This window comes from Phyllostomus hastatus, unplaced genomic scaffold (assembly GCF_019186645.2).
Source record: "Phyllostomus hastatus isolate PE091 unplaced genomic scaffold, TTU_PhHast_1.1 phas_contig_40, whole genome shotgun sequence".
Taxonomy (NCBI): domain Eukaryota; kingdom Metazoa; phylum Chordata; class Mammalia; order Chiroptera; family Phyllostomidae; genus Phyllostomus; species Phyllostomus hastatus.
The window spans coordinates 16,952,707-16,976,047 of NW_025333872.1; the positions used below are offsets into that span (position 1 = coordinate 16,952,707).

Sequence of the window (23,341 nt, forward strand, 5' to 3'; positions counted from 1 at the left end):
GGTAGTTACAAGACCGGATAGTAAAGAAAAGCTCTCTACTTTGTTGGTAGAGGATTGGGTTTTGAGTTCAGACAGGTTCCAAGGCCCTTTCTTGGCTGCACGGAGTTTGGTGTGACACTTCGGACTTGTTGTAACCGGTCCCCACGCCCGCCCTCACTCTGCTCCGCACCAAGCCCCGGGGGCGCCGGGCGCGGTTCGGGCCGGAAAAAGCTGCCCTCCGCTGACCTGACGCTCCGCAGGTACCTCCTCTCCTCTCCCCTCCCCTCCCTCCCGCTCGCCGCTTCCTGGGCCGCACACCGTCGGCGGCGGGCGCGGCTGCGCGCGGATTCGAGCGCTGCTGGAGGTGAGTGGGGCTTTCGCTCCCCTCCCGGTGCAGTCGGGTGGCGCGGAAGGGGCTCAGGGCGGCGGCTTACGCCAGGGGCCAGGGTCGGTCCCCACCTGGGCCCGGCCCCGCAGAGGGGAAGGAAAGCCCGCGCTCCTGAGCAAAGACCATTAGGGTGCAGCGTGTTCTGTCTCCTGTGCCTTGTCTACTTTTCTTTCCTCGTAGTGGACGGGAGAGGGAGTTGGAAAGTTTGAGAAGTTAAGTGTCAACAGGGGTGGGTTCTGTTTCCCCAGGGACGGGCGCCGCCCCCCCGTAGACGCGAGATTTGTTTCCTCTTCCTCAGGGGCTGCGGAGGACCTGGGAGAAGGGCTGGGGAGAGCATTGAGGGAAGAAGCAAAGGGTGGAAGTGGAGAGGCTCGAGTGTAAGGGGTGGACGGCGGGAAGTGCAGGTAGGAGCCTAGGCTGCAGAGCTGCGTGGGGTATTCTTTACATCTCGTGTGAGGGGCAGGATTGGAAAAGTTTTTCTTGAGAAAAAAAAATTATTTGTATCCAACCCCACTTCCGCCTCCAGAATAGTGGAGACCCTGTGTCCTTGATTCGTTTGCCACGAGATTGTGGTATATACTGTATCCGATTTTGAGAACCACTGTTCTAGGTGGTAGTGACCTTAAAAGGAACATGTGACTAGGTGCTCCTGGAAAAGTACTTGGAAACTTTAGTCTTATTCTTTGTGACATGTTGAGAGAATTATCACTGATATGTAGTGGGTGAGGAGGCAGACCTTGTGCGTGTGTTAGTTGAAAGCATGGATCTGGAAAGAGACGATAATGCTTTAGGGTGTCCAACCTGTTGGCATCTCTGGGCCACACTGAAAGAAGATGAGTTGTCTTGGGCTACACATTAAATACACAAACACTAATGAAAACTGATGGACAAAGAAGGAAAAGTTTTAAGTAAATTTATGATTTTGTACTGGGCCACATTCACAGCCATCCTGGGCCGCACGTGGCCGGCTGGTTGGACACCCCTGCGGGCGGGAGGTGATGGGAACACAGGATAGCCTGTTGACTGTGCGTGGGGTGATGAGGTTATAGGGTTTCTGACTTTAAGGTAGATGTGAGAACCAACGAGGCCAGAACATTAAGAAAAAGCCAGGCTGGTGACAAGCAGTCTAGGCTAGGCTGTGATGTTCAATACCTCATTTCCAGATTCCTACTTGCTGGACATTTTGCCAGGTTTCTTACTGACAGGCACCTCCCTTCTTTTCTTTCTCATCCCCAACAAATGGTAGGGCCCCAGGGAAATCCATGACTGAGGCTGAATCAGTCCTGACAAGCAATGGGATAGTGATGAAAGAAACTTGTGAGGACAGAAAGCTGGTCTTTTTGTTTTTTTCAAAATAAAGAATGAGAATGGTGTGAAACAGGATGAAAGAGGGTCCTTTGTTTTGTTGGTTTTCTCCCAGTCTTCCTACAGTTCCCAGAATGATAGAAGCCCGCACAGATTTCTGTTCCAAATTCCACCCCCCCTTGCTTTTGCGCTCAGGTCACACCTATTGCGGGTGCTGACTGCACCCTGCAGAGCTTGCCTGAGGGGCTGGGTGGATCCTGCCTTTATGGCTGGCACATTCTAGACCGCAGATGTTCAGAAGGTATTGTGGGAAGCATCACCAGTAGAACAGTTGCTGGAAGAGATTGCACAGATGCAGACAAACCACACCTCTGGTTGCTGACTCAGTGATGTCTCTTGTGATTATTCTATGGAGATTATTACTTTACCTAAAACTGAAAAAAACTCTTGGGATGGGTTAATATTATTATTGTTTTTATCATGTCCCCTCCTGATACCATAGCCCCTTACAGTTTATGGTGGAGGTTCATACACTGAGTATTTTCTTGACTGTCACCCTGCAACAACTCAATTATCTGTTTCCCATTCAATTACATTATTCAATAATGAGTAATATTGTACTTTAAGTCCACAGAATCTTGTGGTGAAAATGTGACCTCAGTCAACCAGGCCTCTTCCATAACATAAATCTGGTTGGTGGAGGGCTTTTGAAAAGGCTCCAGTTAGGTTAATTTAACATATTACTTGTAAAATTACAAGTCGGGCTTGTTTAGCTAGTTAGGTAGGTTTGCATGTCTGTTCCTCTGTAACTTACCAACTATCAGTGCTCCAGGGATGTTTCACCATTCCCAGAATGTGTTAAACATAATGCTACTGTTACCTATGAAATGTATTTTTGTTCATTTAATTATTTCTAATTTGGAAATGGAATGTATTTTAGAACTTTGTTGGTGAATTTATCATTTAAAGTCAGAATGCATTCCCTCCTTATCAGCCCCCCATGGAAATATACCACATTTTACTGTATATAATGTGCATTTTTTCCCAAATTTTTGAGGGAAAGATAAGTATGCACATTATACATGTGTATAATGATTACATACTAGGGGTGTCATGACAGATATAACAGTCCTGTGTGTAATGTGCACAAACCATGGGTGCACATTGTACATGGCAAAATATGGTAGTTCTAAATGTTGGTTTTGATTTTAAGGATACCATATTATACAAATAAGTTAAATTGTGTACAAATAATACCTAAGCTCCATCAAAAAATCATTCCATCAACATTTCTCTGAGAAAATGTGTTGGAGCCTTCAGGTGGTGCCTCCTTCCTACAGAGGTGCGCCAGTGGACTTGGACACTATTTTGAGGTGTCTGTCACAGCCTACAGGGGTGAGTAGGGTTCCCAGAGGGATAGGCACTGCCAGTCCTTGGAGACTGAGCACTGTGGGGCAGTGACACAGGAGCTAGGGCATGGTGAACTCCAACAGAAAGGGCATGTGTGGGACAAAGGGGGTAAGTGGAGTGGGAGCACTTTGGCGTGAGGCTTGGGGAGGAGGGTTTACCAAGGAGTCAGGAGGCTATGCAAGGAGGTAGGGGTGGAGATCAGGGAGGCAAAAGACGTTTTCAGCAGCTATGATGCTGTAAGGAAGATAAGCCTGGGTTGGAGAGATGACCTAAATGTAAGGAATTTTCTCCCCCTTTGGGTACACTGATGTTGGGAAGTACTTGAATAACATTATCATGAATGATATGAGGAGCATTTTTCTCTGGGGACATCTAATTACTACCCAGTTTGTATTTTGTTTTTATTTTCACAAAGTCCTTAGGAGAGATGCCAGATGTCCCCTAAAGGCACATACATGCTATTTATCTTTTGAGCTATGTATCAAGTAATCTGTAGACTGTGACCTTCCCTGGGGAAATTAAGGTGGGTGGTCAGTCTCTTGAGTATGGCAGAGGGTCAGGTGTAATCCCCATGTTTCTGTCAGTGGCCCATTTTAAAGAATTCATACGAAAGCTATACAGTCATGATATCCGAAGGTCTTAACTGAATTTGCATTCTATCCATCCATTCATTAAACATATATATTGACAGTTTTGCATCATGCAATGTGTTCCACTCTCGGGGTATGAAGATAACAAGGTACTGTTTCTGAGCCTCAGGAAGTTCACCGTGGGGTTCTCAAGTATCATTAATAAGTACAAACAGAAATTAATGGATCAGGTTCATTTACTTAAAACATTCTTCATAGTCTCTGAAGGTCTCATCAGATATTGTGTATGTTCATTAATCATTTGGAAAATTGAATATTAACAGATCTGAGTTAGTTGTGATTTTGGACAAGTACTTAAATTCCATTGGCCCCTCAGGATTTTAACTGCATGGTGAAGAGTTTGGACTACATGATAATGAGCATGTCACATTCTAATCTAAAATTCTCTGTGATCACTTCTCATTGAGGGTGCCATAAAATAATGTTAACTAAGATCTTCACAGAGTATCCATGGGAAACTCATTATTTCTACTTCTATTGTCAAATTTTTATTTCAAAGGGCCTTAGTTCTTTTTTTTTTGTCATCAGGTTGCTTCTTTGATTATATAAGCATTACTCACTTTGGTAAGAAAAGGCTGTTTTCAAAGCACTAAAAAGTGACATCTTCTACCTCATTGCCTAAAACTGCATATTGACATGCTGATAGCCTCACTATGCAGTTTATTAAAACATGTTAATTGATGGATTAAACACCAAATTTATCACAGAAAAGGTAAAGTATCAGTGTCTAATACAGAAAAATTCAAATGTCCAAAGAACTAAGTAGGGACCACTCATAAATATAACTGGACTTTTCTTTAAAATTAATCTCAGTGTAAATATGATACCAAAAAAATTTTAAATTGTGACAGAAGTCTACATTTCCTATGTTTAATGCCAAGCAAAAAGAAAACCTCATCAGTTTATCTATATTGAAAGTAATATAGAAAGTGCTTTATTGCAAAAGTGTTTATTTGTATAATACTAGACCAATTCTAGTAAGTATACTCATATCTAAAAGTGTGATTTCACAAAGCAGTCACACTGGAGCATACTCAAAGCCTTGACTCAGAGCTTCGTTATTGAGATGGGGTCTTCAAGCTATTTTAAATTATGTTTTTATTTTTATTTATTTATTTTTTAATTTGAGGGGGAGAGAGAGAAAAACATCAATTTGTTGTTTCACCTGTTTACACATTTATTGGTTGATTCTTGTATGTGCCCTGGGGAGGGATAAAACCTGCAGCCTTGGTGTAGCAGGATGATGCTATAACCTACTGAACCTCAGGGTAGGTTAGGGTAAACCTGGTCTACCTGGTCAGGGTAAAATTCTGTATTTGTTTTTAGAGAAGATATACTCCCTTTTAGTGGGTTAAATCTTACATGTAGAAGAGTTAGTGTGAGAAATTTTAAAGAGCATAAAATCTTTTCAAGGGTATTGAATCCAAAATATGATTCGCCAGAAAGCTGGGGCATTAGCATCCTAAGTAGGTATGTTTATGTATCATACATAGAGTGAACGACTTAATAAAATCATTAGTATTTGAGTTTGGGAAACTAATTGTCTTTTATTTTAATATCACAACATAGTGATACCATCATTTGGGGAAGGTCACAAGTAGTTCAATTTATTTTGTATATATTTCATGTGAGTAATTTTCTTGACTTGTATAGAAGACAGTTGAAACTGAGGCAAAGAAAACATAGTTTTAGATAATATGACAATAATACCTTCAGAAGAGTGCCAAGGTAGTCCCAGTTAAAAATGTATTTTGTATGAATTGGTAAATATTAGCCACACTTTTGGGGTGGGATCTAAGTTGAGAGACTAAGAGATGATTCCTGCCTTTGAAATCACAACTATGAACAGCAAAGGGGTGGAAAGAGCAAGATTCACACCCCTGCACACATGTACACACACAAGTAAATTATGCGGAATGAAAAATCGCCACTGATAGTCATGATACCATGTGGCCATGCAATCCTCTTCCCCTTTACACGGGCCATAAGGACAAATGAAAGTGACACAAGGAGCTGGCAGGCACACTTTCTGAGTCAGGTCTGGTTTAGGCAACTGTAACCAGAGTTTTGTAAACATCAGCTTTGTCTCAGTCTTTATAGTCTTCCATGTTCGAACCACTGTCAGAGGAATGAAGCACAATTGTGAAGAGTAACCTCTTCACAATTTCTAGGTTTACATGTAACCTACAAAACTTAGAAGTGCATCTATACAAATCCAGCAGCCTTTTACCCTTTTAAAGATGTATTCACTTCCAGTGTATTGATTCATTTCAGTGTGTGCTAGTGTTCTATAAACAAGCGAGAGGAGCCAAAGGAGATTCTTTGAAGACAATAAAAGGTCTGAACTAGTGTGGGGTAGTTTTCCAATCAGACTTTTTGGGGAATTTCTGGGGGAAAACAAAAGTGGATCACTTTATTTCAACTGTGATATAGCTGTATAAGCAGATTTGATTAAAAGTGAATCCTAGGGGAAAAGACTAATAAAGGATTGCTACACAGTGAGATTGTTTTGGATATTTTGATTATATATGTGGTTCTTTACATAAATTAAAATTAAATCTTTTCTGACTAGATGTATTATTGACATTTAATATTTTTGGCATTTTAATCAAATAAATTTCTGCCCACTTTTACAATTTTCACATTATTGCTGTTTTTAAACCTCTATTTTTTAATAGTCCAAGATTGGGGGATTTTTTTTGCCATGAAATATTTATAACACTTGACTTTTTATAGCTGTTCCTAACATACCTAAGCAAAACACATTTACTTAAGGCATTTAATTTGCAAACTTTCACTTTTTCATAGATGAAGTATGCTGTTTTGTTAAATATATTCAGAAAGCCACTTCAATAGTTCATATTGGAGCATATATTTATTAGGTTTTCCTACATAACCTGTCCCTCTGTAAATGTGAATATATACCAAGATTTACTTTATTATCTTTTTTTTAATGATAGGTATTTTACTTTTTTATTTTTAAATATATTTTATTGATTATACTATTACAGTTGTCTTCATTTCTCCCTTTTGCACCCCTCCAGCAATCCCCACCCTTAGTTCATGTCCATGGATGGTGCATGTAAGTTCTTTGGCTTCTCCAATCCTATGCTATTCTTAACATCCCCCTGTCTATTTTGTACCTACCATTTATGCTTCTTAATCCCTGAAGCTTTTCCCCATCCTTCCTCCTCCCCCTCCCAGCTGATAACCCTCCAAATGATCTCCATATCTATGCTTCTGTTCCTGTTCTGGTTGTTTGCTTAGTTGTTTTTTTTTTTTTAATTCAGTTGTTAATAGTTGTAAATTTGTTGCCCTCTTAATGTTCATAGTTTTGATCTTCTTCTTTTTATGAAATAAGTCTCTTTAACATTTCATGTAATAATGGCTTGGCGATGATGAACTGCTTTAGTTTTACCTTGTCTGGGAAGCACTTTATCTGCCCTTCCATTCTAAATGATAGCTTTGCTGAAGAGAGCAATCGAGGTTGTAGGTCCGTGCTTTTCATCACTTTGAGTACTTCTTGCCAGTCCCTTCTTGCCTGCAAAATTTTTTTTTGAGAAATCAGCTGATAGTCATATGGGAACTCCTTTGTAGGTAACTCTCTGCTTTTCTCTTGCTGCTTTTAAGATTCTTTCTTTATCTTTAACCTTTGGCATTTTAATTATGATGTGTCTTGGTGTGGTCCTCTTTGTGTCATTTTGTTTGGGACTCTCCATGCTTCCTGGACTTGAATATCTTTTTCCTTCGCCGAATTAGGGAAGTTTTCTTCCATTATTTTTTCAAATAAGTTTTCAAATTCTTGCTCTTCCTCTTCTCCTTCTGGCATCCCTATGATTCAGATGTTGGCACATTTAAAGTTGTCCCAGGGGTTTCTAAGCCAACCCTAGTATTTTTTGTTTTGTTTTGTTTTTCTTTAATTCTTTTCCTTCCTGCTGTTCTGATTGAATGCCTTTTCATTCCTTATGTTCCAAATTATTGATTTGATTCTTGGCTTCATCCTCTCTACTGTTGGTTCCTTGTAGATTTCTCTTTATTTCACTTAGTGTAACCTTCATTTCTTCCTCTATGTTTTTGCCATAGTCATTGAGTTCTTTGAGCATCCTGATCACCAGTGTTTTGAACTTTGCATGTGATAGTTTGGTTATCTCAGTTTTGTTTAATTCTTTTCCTCGAGTTTTCTCCCGTTCTTTCATTTGGGCCATGTTTCTTTGTCTCCTCAATTTGGCAGCCTCCCTGTGTTTGCTCCTGTGTATTAGGTAGAGCTGCTTTGACTCCCTGTCTTAGAAAATGTACCTGTCTGGATAAATGTGGCCTCCTCAAATCCTTGGTGGTCTGGTCCCACTTGCATACAGCTTGATTTTCTGACAGTTATGGTTGTTATCAGTTTTGAGATATAGTTGTAATTCTCTCTGTGGTTGCATGAAGAAGTGAAGCATGTCTACCCATGCCTCCATCTTGACCAGAAGTCCCTGACTTCATTGTCTTAAATAGATGAGTGCATATGACACATGTTCGACAGTTCATTTCATGGGTCTCCATTGTCTGAGTTGCACTCATTTAAATTTATAGCCCTGGCTTGTGCAGCTCAGTGGATTGAGTGTCAGCCTGCGAGCCAAAGGGCCATTGATTCAATTCCCAGTCAAGGCACATGCCTGAGTTGTGGGGCCAGCTCACCAGTAGGGAGTGCACAAGAGGCAACCACACATTGATGTTTCTCTCCTTCTCTTTCTCCTTCTGTTCCTCTCTCTCTAAAAATAAATAAATAAATAAATCTTTAAAAAATATATAAATTCTTTTTACAAATTATACTAAGATTCACACACAGATTGAATGGTCCTGAACCATACTTCCTGTGGCAATCAGGAACTGTGGATCAGTTTTGTGAAGTGCGGAGGAGAGGCAGGCAAACAAGTGAGGTGATGGATGGACAGATAGATAGACAGGTAGGTAGGTAGGTGGGTAGATTAATTGATTGATAGATCCCTAGTTACTTCTCCTTTATGAAGCCCAATGAGTAAAGAATGGAACATAGATCCCAATGTACTTGAAATGCAAGACAACAGACCTTATCCAAGACAGCCATGATACTCAAAATATGCAATAACTAATGACAGGGGCACTGACAAATTAAGAATATAATAGCAAAGTGGCCTTTGAGGAGCTTCCATTCTAGTGAGGGGGATACAGGCAGTGGCAAGTAAACAGATACCTTTATTATTTTACATAATGATAAGTGCTATAAGTTAAATAAAGTCAGATGATAGAATTAAGCATGGCAGAGAGGGTAGGTTCTTTTTAAAATGGGTAGCCTAAAAGGCCTCTGTAAGGAGGTGCCATGGGACTAAGTTAGGAATGAAAATAAGGAGCTTTCCAGGCAGATGGAACAACTAGTGCAAATATCCTTTTATAGGAATTAACTTGGGCATATTAAATGTAAAGAAAGAAAACCTGTCAGATATCCAGGGAGGTGTCCAGAAAACCACTTGAACATATGAGTCTGGAACCTAGGAGACCAGTCAAATCTGGAGATTTGCGATTCATCTGTGGATATATGTTATTTCCTGAAGTAAGACTTGATGAGATATCCTGGGGAGAGAATTGACAGAGGATTATTTTTTTTTATGGGACCATGGTGTAAATATGGTTCTGAATTTCTTTTTTTTTAAAGATTTTATTTATTTATTTTTAGAGAGGGAAGGGAGGGAGAAAGAGAGAGAGAAACATCAATGTGTGGTTGCTGGGTGCCGTGGCCTGCAACCCAGGCATGTGCCCTGACTGGGAATCGAACCTGCGATGCTTTGGTTCTGAGCCTGCACTCCATCCACTGAGCTACACCAGCCAGGGTGACAGAGGATTATTCTTAAACAAATAACCAAATAATTCTCCAGTAAAATGAGTTTATTGAGTTCAACAGAGAATTGCAATTCAGGACATGCAGTTTAATGGCAAACCAAGCGCAATCCTAGAAGGGAGAATCCTCTTTAATGGACTTGGGAAGAACTGTTGTAAAGAAAGAGTCCATTGGAGGAAACTGAAAGTTAAAAGTATAGTGATGTTTCAATGGCTGGGCTGTTTCTGGGCAAGTAGTAGTAGTAAAGTAGTATCACTTCCTATTGGAGATGCAAGGTAGGTACATGACTTCCTGTGGTGTCTTATGAGACTCATGAGAGTTCTCTCTTCTAACCTCTGGAATCTTTTTTTTTTTCTGTTTTTTTTGTTTGTTTGTTTGCTTGTTTGTTTTTATCCTCACTGTGAGAAATATCCTCACAGGACATTTCTTTTATTGCTTTTAGAGTGAGGGGACGGGAAAGTGGAAGAGAAAGAGAGAAACACATCAGTGTGAGAGAGAAACATTGATTAGTTGCCTTTTTATATGCATCCATACTGGGAACAGGTCGCTACTGTGAATTGTGAATCAAACCAACAAGCTGGGTATGTGCCCTGACCAGGAATCAAACCTATGACCTTTGTATGGGAGGATGTTTTAACCAACTGAGCCACACTGGCCAGGGCTTGAATCCATTTTTAAATGAGATTTCTATTTATTAATCTTCACAGTAGAGATGAGTAAAGCTCCCAAGTTCAAGTCTGGACAACAGGAAAACAAGTAACTTTTAAGGCATTTGAAGAAGTTTCACTCATACATGGAATCTAATGAACAAACTGAGGTAACAAGGAAAATGGGGACAGATTCATAGATGGAGAACAGGATGACAGCTGAGAAGGTGGGGGGTGGCTAGGGGGTGGAGGGATTGAGCAAAAAAGAAAAAATACTCATGGACATGGACACCAATGGGATGATTATGGGGAGAGGGGGTATACAGAGCCTAAAAGGTAATGTAAAAAAATACAATAAAGATTAAAAAAATAAAAGTCATTTCCCCTAGCACTTTAGCATTCTCAAAAAAAAAAAAAATCCTAATCCTGTTGCAAGTTTTACCTGCCTTAAGAGTAGATATACATATTTCATTTTTAAAAAGATTTTATTTATTTATTTTTAGAGAGAGGGGAAGGGAGGGAGAAAGAGAGAGAGAGAAATATTGATGTGAAAGAGAAACATTGATCGGTTGCCTCTTGCACAAGCTGGGACAGTGGACCTAACCCACAACCAAGGCACATGCCCTGACCGGATACCTAACAGGCAGCTTTTCACTTTGCGGGAGGTGGACACCCAATCAACTGAGCCACCAGTCAGGGCGATATATATATTTCTTGAAACCAAAATTTGGGTATGAATTTGGATGATTTATTTGAAAAATTTAAGTCTCACACAGCTCTGTTTTATTAAATTGTAAAATATTTCTAAACTTCTCAGGGCTACTCTGGAATATTTAGTTTACTCCAATTTCACTTTAGTGATTAGCATCTTTACTCATAATTCATTTAAACACCCACTTAATTTTTTCTGCTGAAATAAGTTCACATAATAACAGAACTGAAACCCAAAAACATAAGAGAAATGAGTCATGCTTTATAGCTTTTATCACTTTTGTTGAAAAGCACAAGACTTAGAATTTTATTAAAATTAATTTCAATGCACTGTGTTCAGAATAACTTTAACATGATTAAACATTTCAAGGACAAGTTTTTGGGAGAATCCCCAAATGACACTTAATAACATATCTATTCTTCTGACAAAGTACTCATTTGAAATTAGTATTTTTATTTTTTGACCAAGATCTGTGGATTTATCTAATTATTTTTATGGTACTCAGTGGGTTTGTACTTACAAATGGGTAATATTTTGTATTATCAAAATTCTAACTTCCATTTTTATAAACAGAAATGTACCTCAATCTTGTAAAGTTCTGTATGGGTTGTTTCATATTCTGAAAGTTGATACTTCAGCATTTTGGGGGTCTGTCACACTTTGATCAACTCTCATGTTGTTACATTGTTGTTAAGGCAGTATATTATTTTTTTCATTTTATTTTTATTTTTTATTTTTCCTTTTTATTGAACTTATTGGGGTGACACTGATTAACAAAATTATACAAATTTCAGGTGCACAATTCTATAATACATCATCTGTACACTGTATTAATTGTGTGTTCACCACCCCAAGTCAAGTCTTCTTCTAACCCCTCTTCTACTGCCCCCCTCCTCCCCTTCCCTCTGGTAATCAATCACCTAACTATTGTCTGTGTCCACGAGTTTTTTCTTTTTTGCTCAATCCCTCCACCCTTCCCACCCTGCCCCCTCAAGTCCCCTGACATAAATTGTTTATTTAACAATTATGTTAATAATTAATAATTGTGCTAAGAGTCAATCTCTACCATCACAGTGAAGAAGGGAGAGAATGCTGCATTTAATTCACGAGAAGTGGTAACCTGCAGGAATTGCTGCGGGAGTGGCTTGCAGTGGCTTGCAGTGGCTCTACTCCTGGCCCCTGACAGTTAGAGATGACACTGGATCAGTGAGCCACTTCCTGAGACCTCATTAAGGGCATATAGTTATTTTTATGTTTTCCTTCATGGTCCCTCAACCATATAACTTTAGTTTCTGGATGTTCTGTATTTGCTCATGTGTTTGTAAGAATTATTAATATTAAACTATTTTATATGCAGAGTTTTGAATGATCTGTCACAATCAACATAGTACATGAAGGAAAAGAAAGGGAGATATTCTAAAGTGAAAAATAAAAACTATTAGGGTATTTCTTTCTTTTAAAACTTTTCTTTTTGTCCAGTGCAAAACTCCACATGTTTATTGGTAAACCTTTGGTAAACATGTTTTTTACCAAATGTAAAAGAGCCATAAAATCACCACTAAAGACAATCAGTTATTTTTAAGTATATGTTTTTCTTTTTGTTTTTGCATGAATTTCTTTAATCATAATTTTGTTCTTATGTAGTTTGGTAGTCTGCTTGTTATTCACATAGCATCATAGCGAGCATTTTTCCATGCTATTATAAGCACTAGAGGTGGCTTTTGGGTTTCTTGAGTTTTTTGTTTGTTTGTTTTGCATTTGAAAATGAGAAAGTATAATGTTTATTTGACATAAAAAAAATGAAGCTGAACTGTGAAGACTGACTCAGAAGAAACTGGGAAGGGGGTTGGTAGGCAGTTCCTTATCCCACCAAAATAAGAAGCACTTTCCTAACCACCTCTCTACTTCCAGGCAAAGTTACCAAGTTTGTGGGTATCACAAACCTTTTCAGCAGGCAAAATAAATATAATCTTAGAAGCAAAGGGTGCCCCAAAACCCAATTTATAACACAATGTAGGATCCTGTCAAAAATATGTGTTCTGCTTGAATACATACAGAAAAAAGGTATTCAGTAAGAAAGCAAGAGAACAATGAGCCCTGTTAATGAATGAAACTCCTTCCTATTTTATTAACTATGTTTTAGAAGTTTTTATGGCCGGTATAAAGTTGAAGGCCTTTATCTCAATTAATTCCTATTACACACATTGATCAGAACCAGGATGAGATGGAGCTCTTTGGCACAGCACAGATGCTTGGGTGTTTGGATGTTGGGAAAAGAGTATTTTGCTTTAATTTTATTTGCATCTTAAGCCATGGATAGACTGTTCCTCTGCAATTTGACTATTGAGTATATGCTCTAAGTAAAGGGTTTATTGTTTTTTCTATGAATTTCTCTACAGAAATTTGTCAGTGCTTCCAAATGATAGTGAATGATAATGTCTTAATATCATTAATATATATAGGAGGACTTTATATTCTTATATCTGAACTATAGTTTAGACTGTAGTTGACAAATACATTGAATAAGAGCCAGTATAATGAAACCCTGGAATTATTTTGGTGGGGAAGTGATATATCATCACCTCATCCCCAATTAAAAGATATTAAGGAAATAAAGAAATGTTTAGGTATAAGGAAATGGAATTTTCACTTGATACTTATAAAATTAATTTGAGCATTAAATTATTAAATTATATTTTGGATGAATGTAAGCTGTGCCATGGGGCTATTGTTTTTTATGTCATTATGAAGCCAGCTTAGAATTTTTTAATAAGTTTAAATGCCAAATTAGATATCAAATTGTATTTGGCAGCTAGAGTATTATTAGAGTGAATTTTTAATTTAATAGTAGCTCTTGAATGTTTTAATTGTTATCTTAAATTTCTGGCAATCACATTAAAAATGAACACAAACTTGGTAGTGAAAATTTTGAAGAATAAAGAGATATATGATTTTCAACTGTTGTGAACCAGAGATTATGATTTTATGAGACAGAGGGATTCTGAAACAACCCTTTATGAAATATTTTCTCATATTCTAAAGGTAGACATTTTGATAAACATCATAAGATCAGTTACTCCAAAAAAGATTGATTTGAGATTTTTTGTTAATATTTGAAAGACAGTAAAATGTTCTTTAATAAAATTTGCTGAAGATTAAAATTATGTCAGAGAATGTTTTATATCATCACATAAGCTAGAAAAAGTACTTGAAATAATTTCTTAATGACAAATTAATTTTTTATTAAGTTCCTTTATTTTAAAATGTTACAGTTTAAAAATAAAGGCCACCTTTATGTGTATTTATATTATCTTCATGGTGCTGCTGTAACAAATTAAAACAACAAAATTAACAAAAAAATGAACAGCATTTGTTCTCTCATAATTCTAGAGGCTTGTAGTACATTATCCTGAACCAAGGTGTCCTCAGAACCATGTTTTCTTTGAAGACTCTAGGGAAGAATGTGTCCCATGCCTTTCTCTTAGCTCTGATGTTGTCAGCAACCCTTAAGAGTTCCAATCTCTACCTCTATAATCACTTAGATTCAACCCTGTGTAGTTGTCTGTGTCAACTCTCTCCTTATAAAGACACTAGTCATATTGGATTGGGTCCCACTCTAATTGAATAGGTCCTTATCTTAATTTGATTACATGTACAGAAAAGACCCAATTTCCCAGTAAGATCTGAGGATTTGTGCTTGAACATACCTTCTTGGCTGACACAGTTCAACCTATAACACTGTTCAGTAGCTAAATAGAAACAGCCTAAGATAGAAGTCAGAAAAGGGACCTCAGAGATATTAGCTCATAGGATCCTTTCCAGGTCTTGTCTTTGGGTCTTCTGCTTGCACATTAATTCAGTACAGTAATTATAACTTCAGATTATGTGTGATTTAAGAACCTTGTAATTTCTCTTTGAAACATTTTTATTGACTTATTATTTCAGAAGTCTTTTCAGTGAATCTCAATCAGAAACCATAAACAAATTGACAGTAGGTTTGACCATTTATTTATACTGCAGTTGCTGAAATCGTGAATGACAATCTTTTATCGCATCTTAAAAAAACTTTTGTGATCAATTTCTTTTGTATCTTTACAGCAATTTTACATTAACAAGTTGTTTAAATGTAAAATAATAATAATAATGCTAAAAGCTAAGCACTTCAAGTGCTGCTTTATCTCATTTATTCATTACAATGACTCAGCAAGGTGAAGACTACTGTTACTCTTCTTTCCACACAAGACCAAACTGAGCCTTTGGACATAGGTTACCTGTCCAAGAGCTTCACCATAATTGGGCAAACTGGCTTTGAACCTGGCAGTCTCACCCTACAAATAAGTCATCACTCTGTCTTCTATTTATTGCTTTTTTCCTTTTTTTAAAAAAGATTTATTTATTTATTTTTAGAGAGGGAAGGGAGGGAGAAAGAGAGAGAGAGAGAAACATCAATGTGCGGTTGCTGGGTGCCGTGGCCTGCAACCTAGGCATGTGCCCTGACTGGGAATCAAACCTTCAACACTTTGGTTCGCAGCCCACACTCAATCCACTGAGCTACGCCAGCCAGGGCTTATTGCTTTTTTTTTTTTTTTCTATTCAAGGTACATGAGATTGCTCATCAGTATGATTTTTTAATTGTACTTTTCTATTTTGAGATTATTGTCAATACACAGGCAGTTGAGAGAAATAATTCAGAGGGATTCTTTGTATCCTTTTCTCAGTTTTCCCTGCTAGTAACATATTGCAAAACTATAATATTTTATCTCAACCAATACACTGACATTAATACTGTCAAGATATACAACATTTCCATCACCACTCGACATTTACCCTCTCTCCTTCCACACACCCTCCTTAGAATGACTCATTGAGGCGAACCCTGGCAACCACTAAGCTAATCTCCACTTCTTTGTCATAACTGGAATCAGGCAGCATGTAATCTTTTCGGATTGATTTTTTTCACTCAGCATAATTCTCTGGACATTCATTTGCATTATAATGTGCATCAGTAGTTCGTGCATGTTATTGCTGATTAGTATCCCATAGTATGAGTGTACAGCAGTTTAATATTCACCTGTGGAAGGACATTTGGGTTGTTTCCATTTGGGGCTATTATGAATCAAGCCACAATGAACGTTAATAGACAGTTTTTATGCGAAGATAAGTTTTCATTTCTCTGGGATAAATCCCAAGGGTGCCATTGTGGTATCATAAGTCATTTGCATATTTAGTTTTATAAATGAAACTGCCAAACTGTTTTGAAATATAATTTTTTATACCTTGTTTTATATTCTTTGTATTTACATATTTAACATTTGGAAATTATACTTCCCCAAAAATGACACTAAACATTCAGTATTAAATGCAATTTGTAATGGTTATGAGGCATGGATGTGAGTCTGTTATTACATAAGACTATTTTTCTGAAATGAGTCACTTAACTAGTAGATGAGCCTAGTAGTTGCTTCAGCATTCACCTCATAGGGAGATTTTATTTTTTTCTCTACTCATCAACTATATGTTAATACACATTCTGGGCAAGTTTAATCATTATTAATAAAATAGTGTGCTTTTATATTTTATAAAGAGCTACCCATAACAGTATTTTATCCTCAGTTTAAGCCCTTCAAATGTTCAGTGATTGCTTGAGAGTTCAGTATTAAGTCTGTGTCTAAATACAGGTGCTATTTTATTGCAGTGGCCATTCATGCAAGTGCCATTACCTTGCTGTTCTACCTTAAAATTTCTTTGTAGATTGTTTCTTCACAAAAACAGCCCTTGTGATAAATGCATATCTGTAGACAGTGGTTAGAGTACTGCTTCTTCAGGAGAACAACATCAAGTGTTATTTATTTCTTGTTTTAACCCTTGTACACACTGTCTCAACTTTCGTGTTCAAGGCTATTGCATTTTTTCTGCTGTGTTTTTCAGCATTGTATGGTTGTATCTGGCATTACTGTTTGATAAGTTTTAGTGTTTCATTTCTTTTTCTCATCTTCAATTGTTGTTTCTTTTGTGATTAACTTTTCAAGTGTGTCTTTGTGGGTATATTTTGCTTTCATAGTTCTCTTAATCTCTATGATTTCTTGGGTCACCCATAGTTCAAGAAAGAATTTTTTTTTTACCATAGCTAAGTATATATTTGCATAGATGAAGCTCAGAAAAGAATACAGTTTTTAAAAGTACTTTATGCATTTAACTTTCAAATAGGTAATAGGTTTATAATATCACATATTATGGGAATTCAAAAGTTAATTTTATTTTTTTAAGATTTTATTTATTTACTTTTAGACAGAGGGGAAAGGAGGGCAAGAGAGGGAGAGAAATATCAATGTGTGGTTGCCTCTTGCATGCCCCACCACTGGAGACCTGGTCTGCAACCCAGGTATGTGCCCCAGCTGGGAATCAAACCGGCTACCCCCGGGTTTGCAGGCCAGTGCTCAATCTACTGAGCCACACCAGCCAGGGCCAAAAGTTAAATTTTAAAAACTAATAAATAAGTGCTAACAAAACAAGATTTCTTTTTGAACAACCAGCAGTTAACTACCATTTTTAATAGCTATGAATGGTAGATGTGATTTTCATGTGATCACCGGATGCTTATCCTGTCATATGCTGAAATTACCAAATGAAAATTACACCTTAGTAAACCTTAGGGAAGGGTGCTTTAATCAAATGAATTGTTAAGTAGATAAACCCCTTTTTCTTTGTTACAAATGAGTATAACATGTAAAAGAGAACTTTAATGAACACTGAAAAGGTCATTCATTAGTAGTATGATACCATGCATGTGAAGTGAGAAAGGTGAAGATTTCTCAGCCTTGGCACTCATGATATTTTGGGCCAGATAATTCCTTAACATGGGTGCTGTCCAGTATGCTAAAGTATGTTTAGCCATGTCCCTGGACTCTAAACACTACATGTCAGTAGCATATACATGTTCAGTCTTCATTATATCAGATTTAATCTTAGGCTTTCTATACTTTTAGACTGTGTCAGTGAAAATTCTGAGCTTAGACATAGGGACAGGATTGTCTCCAATAAAACAGGAAAGTAGACCCTTTATTTTGCTCCTCAGCTCTGCTTAGTATATGCTGGATCTTTTTCGGTCCCTTCCTGCCCAGTAGAACTTGTGTCCCTATTGTCCATTCCTTTTCAACCTCTCTGTATGATTAGTGGCTCTTATTACATTTTTAGAGTGAAGGAGTAAATAAATGGTAATAGTTCCTGGTTACCCTCCCAAATTGGATTTGAATTTTGGTAGGCCTTAGTCTGAAAAGGCTGTTAAGAGGAATGTTTTAAATTAGAGACAGGAAACTGACAAAGATTTTTTTTTTGGTCAAATCGGTCCTTTAGTGCTTGTAGCACATCATAGAGTTGTACTTCATTTGAATCCACATAGTGGAGATCATGATTTCAAAAGACTGGAAGGTCCCTTATTTGATTGAGATAAAGTCCAATCCAATATCTCACACGGTGAGTGATTGAATGAATAACATTGTGGGGCATTGTGGAGGATGGGGTGTGAGCTTGAATAGGCTGATTTTGATTCCGCAGAGATATCCCTAATTATCTTAATGTCTTAAATTTCTTCACCTGTATGCTCTCAAGCCATCAAATCTCAGGAGTTCTTGCTTTGAACTGTCTCTGGAATACACTTGTCACTTCTTAACTAGGTATTTGAATGCTGAAAGACTGTCCTAGCTGCTTTTCTGTCCTCCATTCCCCTGATAGTGCCAGGCTAATTGTTTCAAACACAGGTTTTGCTGAATCACAAAATCTCCTGTGCCCCTCCACACCTGGCTCCATTGTGTCTATTCAGTGTTATCTCCTACTCCTACTAAAAGGAACCTGCTTTCTGGAAGACCAAGTTTTTTTCACAAGACCTGAATGTACAAGCTCGTACCTGTTTTGTGCTTTTGTTTGTTTTTCCTTCTTATGTGGGATGAAAATATTCATTCTTGCTACCTGATTGTGCTCTCACTCGGCATCCCAGGTTCAGCTGAAACCCACCTCCTGCGCAGGGATCTCTGTAACTCCTATATTCTGAATTGATTTCTACTTGCTTTTATCTGAAAGCATAGGTAGCCGGCAGTGCTCATTTGGCCCTTGGCAATAAACAGCTTTGTTTGAAGTGGTAATAAACAGCCTTGTGTGTGTGCACTTTGCCTCTTCAGCTAATTAATACATTCCTGTAAAGCAAGTGTTTCGTGCTTTTTATATTTCATCAGTATGTGATCATATGCATAAAAGGTAAAATGACATTAGTAAAAACTAATGTCATTGTCTGGCCAGGCACTAATTGCATTCTAATTCTATTTTTTAAATATTTTAAAACCAAAATCAAATAGGCTTATAGAAACTGATACCACCATGTGTAGTATCAGATTAAAGTTAAGAAGGATAGACTTCCTGGATGTCAGAGAAGGAAAGTGTATTTCCTTAGGTGAGAAGCTGAAAGTGGAGGCCTTGGAAATGGAAAATCAACTAATAGCCTATGAAAAGGAAATCTATTTGTGGTAGTTTTCGAATTATGGTGCAATTAATGCTACTTTTGATATTAAATATATGCCATACTGATCTACAAGTAGTGGAAATGAGTAAATGTAAAAATAATGGTTAACATGAATTATAAAATATTTGATTACAGAATTCTAACTGATCTTAATTTTCCTTTTTTTCAAACACCCAGATACTTCTCATTGTTGCACAGATGGATGTTTGAAAGTGGTACTGCCAAACACTCGCAAGCATGGAGACCTCGTCGATGCTGTCCTCACTGAATGATGAGTGTAAATCAGATAATTACATTGAGCCTCACTACAAGGAATGGTACCGGGTAGCCATTGATACGCTGATTGAACATGGGTTAGAAGCATACCATGAATTTCTTGCCAAGGAACGAGTATCAGAATTTCTAGCTGAGGAAGAAATTAATTATATTTTGAAAAACGTCCAGAAAATGGCACAAAGTACAGTACATGGCACTGATAATTCCTGTGATGATACCTCATCCTCAGGGACTTACTGGCCCATTGAGTCTGATGTGGAAGCTCCAGATCTTGACTTAGGCTGGCCCTACGTGATGCCCGGACTCTTAGGGGGCACTCATATAGACCTCCTCTTTCATCCACCAAGAGCACAACTACTTACAATTAAGGAAACTATTCGGAAAATGATAAAAGAAGCCAGAAAGGTAATGATTTTTTATTTCTAAACAAAAAATTGAAACATGGAAAAGCATCGTAATAGTGTAACACATATATATATTAAAATAATCTTTATATGTATCAACCATGCCTAATATTTTCAAGGTATATACACATGGATATATAGGAGGATTGCACTTTTCATATCTTGCAGATATTTGAGAGTTCTGAAGTTGCTGCTAATGGTGGAGAGTTCATTCTCTTGATAATGTATTGTACATTCTTATGTCCCTGAAGGCTAACGAATCTGGACAGTGAATAAGCTGATTTGACATATTTATAAATTCAAAGCACTTAAATTTTGCTTAATCTCTGAAAGAAAACATGTTACTGGTAAATCTGCTGAAATTTTCTTTGTTCTTAATAGGACTGAGCCTTAATTTTTGCTCTGGATATAGTTTATACTATTGAATAAGTCATAGATTTACTTATTTATTTCCTGAGTTGTGTGAAAACAATATAAAATCAGGCATAATAATGTAAAATTCTGAAGGAAGGCCCTGAGTTACTTCCCATTTTGGGGCCTCAGTATTTCTTTATTAAATATTTATATTGGGTTATAAATCTCAGAAATTTTGTTTTAGAGCTCATATTAAACTGTAGACATGTTAAAAAAGATTTTATTTATTTATTTTTAGAGAGGGAAGGGAGGGAGAAAGAGAGAGAGAGAGAAACATCAATGCACGGTTGCGGGGGGCCATGGCCTGCAACCCAGGCATGTGCCCTGACTGGGAATTGAACCTGCGATGCTTTGGTTCGCAGCCCTCACTCAATCCACTGAGCTATGCCAGGCAGGGCTTAAACTGTAGACATTTTCTTCAATCAATTAAGTAAAAGTTACTGAGACTTGTAACATGTCTCAGCAACATGTATCAGTACCATGATAGGCACTTAGGAGACTATAACAGAATTTCCTGGTTGTTTATTGAACTCAACCTAGAGTTTTAAAATGTATGAATGAAAAGTTATGATTTTTAACTATAAAGTGTCTTTTTCTTAATTATGGATATTATACAATATAGAAATTTAAATCTAAAAGGGACCTTAGGGTGCACACATAGGTGAGGTTGCTTTCTTTCATGTCAACAAGACATACTTGAGAAGCTTGCATTTATGGAGTACAGAAATGCAAGATCCTTGAAATCTACAGTGACAAGACAGATTGTTAAGACAAGCAACTAATAACCCCACAGTCATATTAGGGAGACACAATGTTCTGAGGCTAATATCAAATGTAAGCTTTGTAAAAGTAAGGTGTTTTTTCCCCCCAAACCTCTTGAATTCAAATAAACTGACTTTTAAGCATTTTTAACTCCTTCAACAGGATTACATTATAGAAAGCACTAATCTATTTCAGTTTTTAAAAATTAGCTGTAGAATCAGGCACATGGTAGGTGTCCAAACTTTTATTGAATGAATTGAGCTATCAGTTCAATTTCCTGACTGGAACCATGAGTATTTTTAAAACTGGACTATCCTATGCTCTTTGAACAAATTATACAATTGTATTTTGTAAAACAACAGAACAAAAGTCAACAATATATATGAGCCCTTATAAAGGTAAAATAACAAATACCAAGTACCAACATTTGCTAATTTTTATTTGGGGACAGGATACATTTTTGAACCACTCTGTCATTAACTGACAATTAAAAGATACATTAGTGAAGATTAATATTAGTACAGTAAACTTATTAGTATGAAATCTTCAGCCTATACCATGGCTAGTTTCCTATGGGCATTACATTTCTGTGATGCAAAATGAAATTCAGGAGGTATCATCAGTTCTTGTACTAGCACTGACTGGAAACTGAATAGTAGTCATGGCCATTTGTTATATTTTTCTTTTTAATGTGGCAGCTATTTATTCAGAGAGATTCTAAAAGTAATACACTCTGCCTGTTCTTTGTCTGCTGGGAACTCCCATGTGCATTGAGGAACTGAGGAAGTTGAAGTTCATATTATGAAAGAGTAGAGTAATGTTATGCTTCTCATACACAAAATCAAAGTGACATAAAATAAGAAAGAGGATTTTTTACCTCTGTTCAATTTGTATATATACATCCAAGATGAATTCAAAGAAAGAGAGCTATTTGAGCCTTGTAAATTGCATATGTTGCAATTGAATATAAATCATAACAGATAACAAGTGTTTTTTCCTCCCAAAGCATTGAAGAATGTGTTAGTTTCTCCCCAGTTGCAATAAACATTGAGGTCAAATGAGCTATATATATATATGCATTGAATATATATTTCTGAAGTATATTGGAAATTTCTTTATATGTCACTGTTTACTTAAAGATTTTTGAAGGATCCAGCACTCCAGAAATGAAAATCTTTTATAAGATTTTATACTATTTAGCCAATACTGGACAGAATCCTGTGAGAACTTTTAAAGTAATAGCAAATATTAGTATGAAATAAAAGCTTGTCAGACACTTTTTAAATATTAAGCATGGTTTTCATGACTATCATTTACTCAGCAGATAAATCAGTTTGTTACAATCTTCAAAATCAGTGAAAGTCTATTAGTTATCATATAAACTTTCTGTTTTTGAACTGTGTTCAGAGGACAAGTTCTCTTTATTGGTAACTCTCAATGAATTGTCATGGCATTATAAATAGGACAATCTTTTCTTTTTTCCCAGAAAGTCTTTGAATAATGCATATTTTAATGGGTACAAGAAAGTTTTATGCTTCCAGATTTCTCAGGGATTGTTTTTGGTGATTATTATTATGAAACTCTATGGAAATATGAGGCCAAACAAACAGGGCTAGAAACCATCAAACAGCACTCAGAAAGCCATCTCAGAAATTTTATTTTTATTTTACTTCTTCTTATTTTATTTTTTAAAGTATGTTTTATTGATTATGCTATTACAGTTTTCCCAATTTTCCCCCCTTATCCCCTCTCCACCCTGCACCCCCCAACCCTCCAGCATTCCCCGCCACCGTAGTCATGGCCATGGGTTGTACATACAAGTTCTTTGAGTCATCTGTTTTCTATACCATTTTGACCTCTCCCCATCATCTCGGAAAAATTTAAATGCATTTCCACTGTTCTTTTTGCAACTGAGATAAGGTACTTGTGAATATAAATGCCATATTATTGAAAAATCTTAAAATGAAAAGAATCTAGAAGCAATTTTCTTAGCAGTCCAAACATCTGAAGTCTAATCATAATCACCAA

The 23,341-nt window shown here is 37.0% G+C and overlaps 1 protein-coding gene across 1 annotated transcript in view; it reads left to right on the forward strand.

Annotated features, from left to right (window-relative positions):
• Positions 1-238: 238 nt before the first annotated feature.
• The window catches only part of FAM83B (family with sequence similarity 83 member B), an 83,888-nt gene continuing 60,785 nt past the window's right edge, over positions 239-23,341 (forward strand). Inside the window, exons 1-2 of the mRNA XM_045843867.1 lie at positions 239-343; positions 19,635-20,138. Coding sequence (XP_045699823.1) covers positions 19,695-20,138 — 444 coding nt within the window. The 5' untranslated portion in view covers positions 239-343; positions 19,635-19,694. The remainder of the gene's footprint in view (positions 344-19,634; positions 20,139-23,341) is intronic.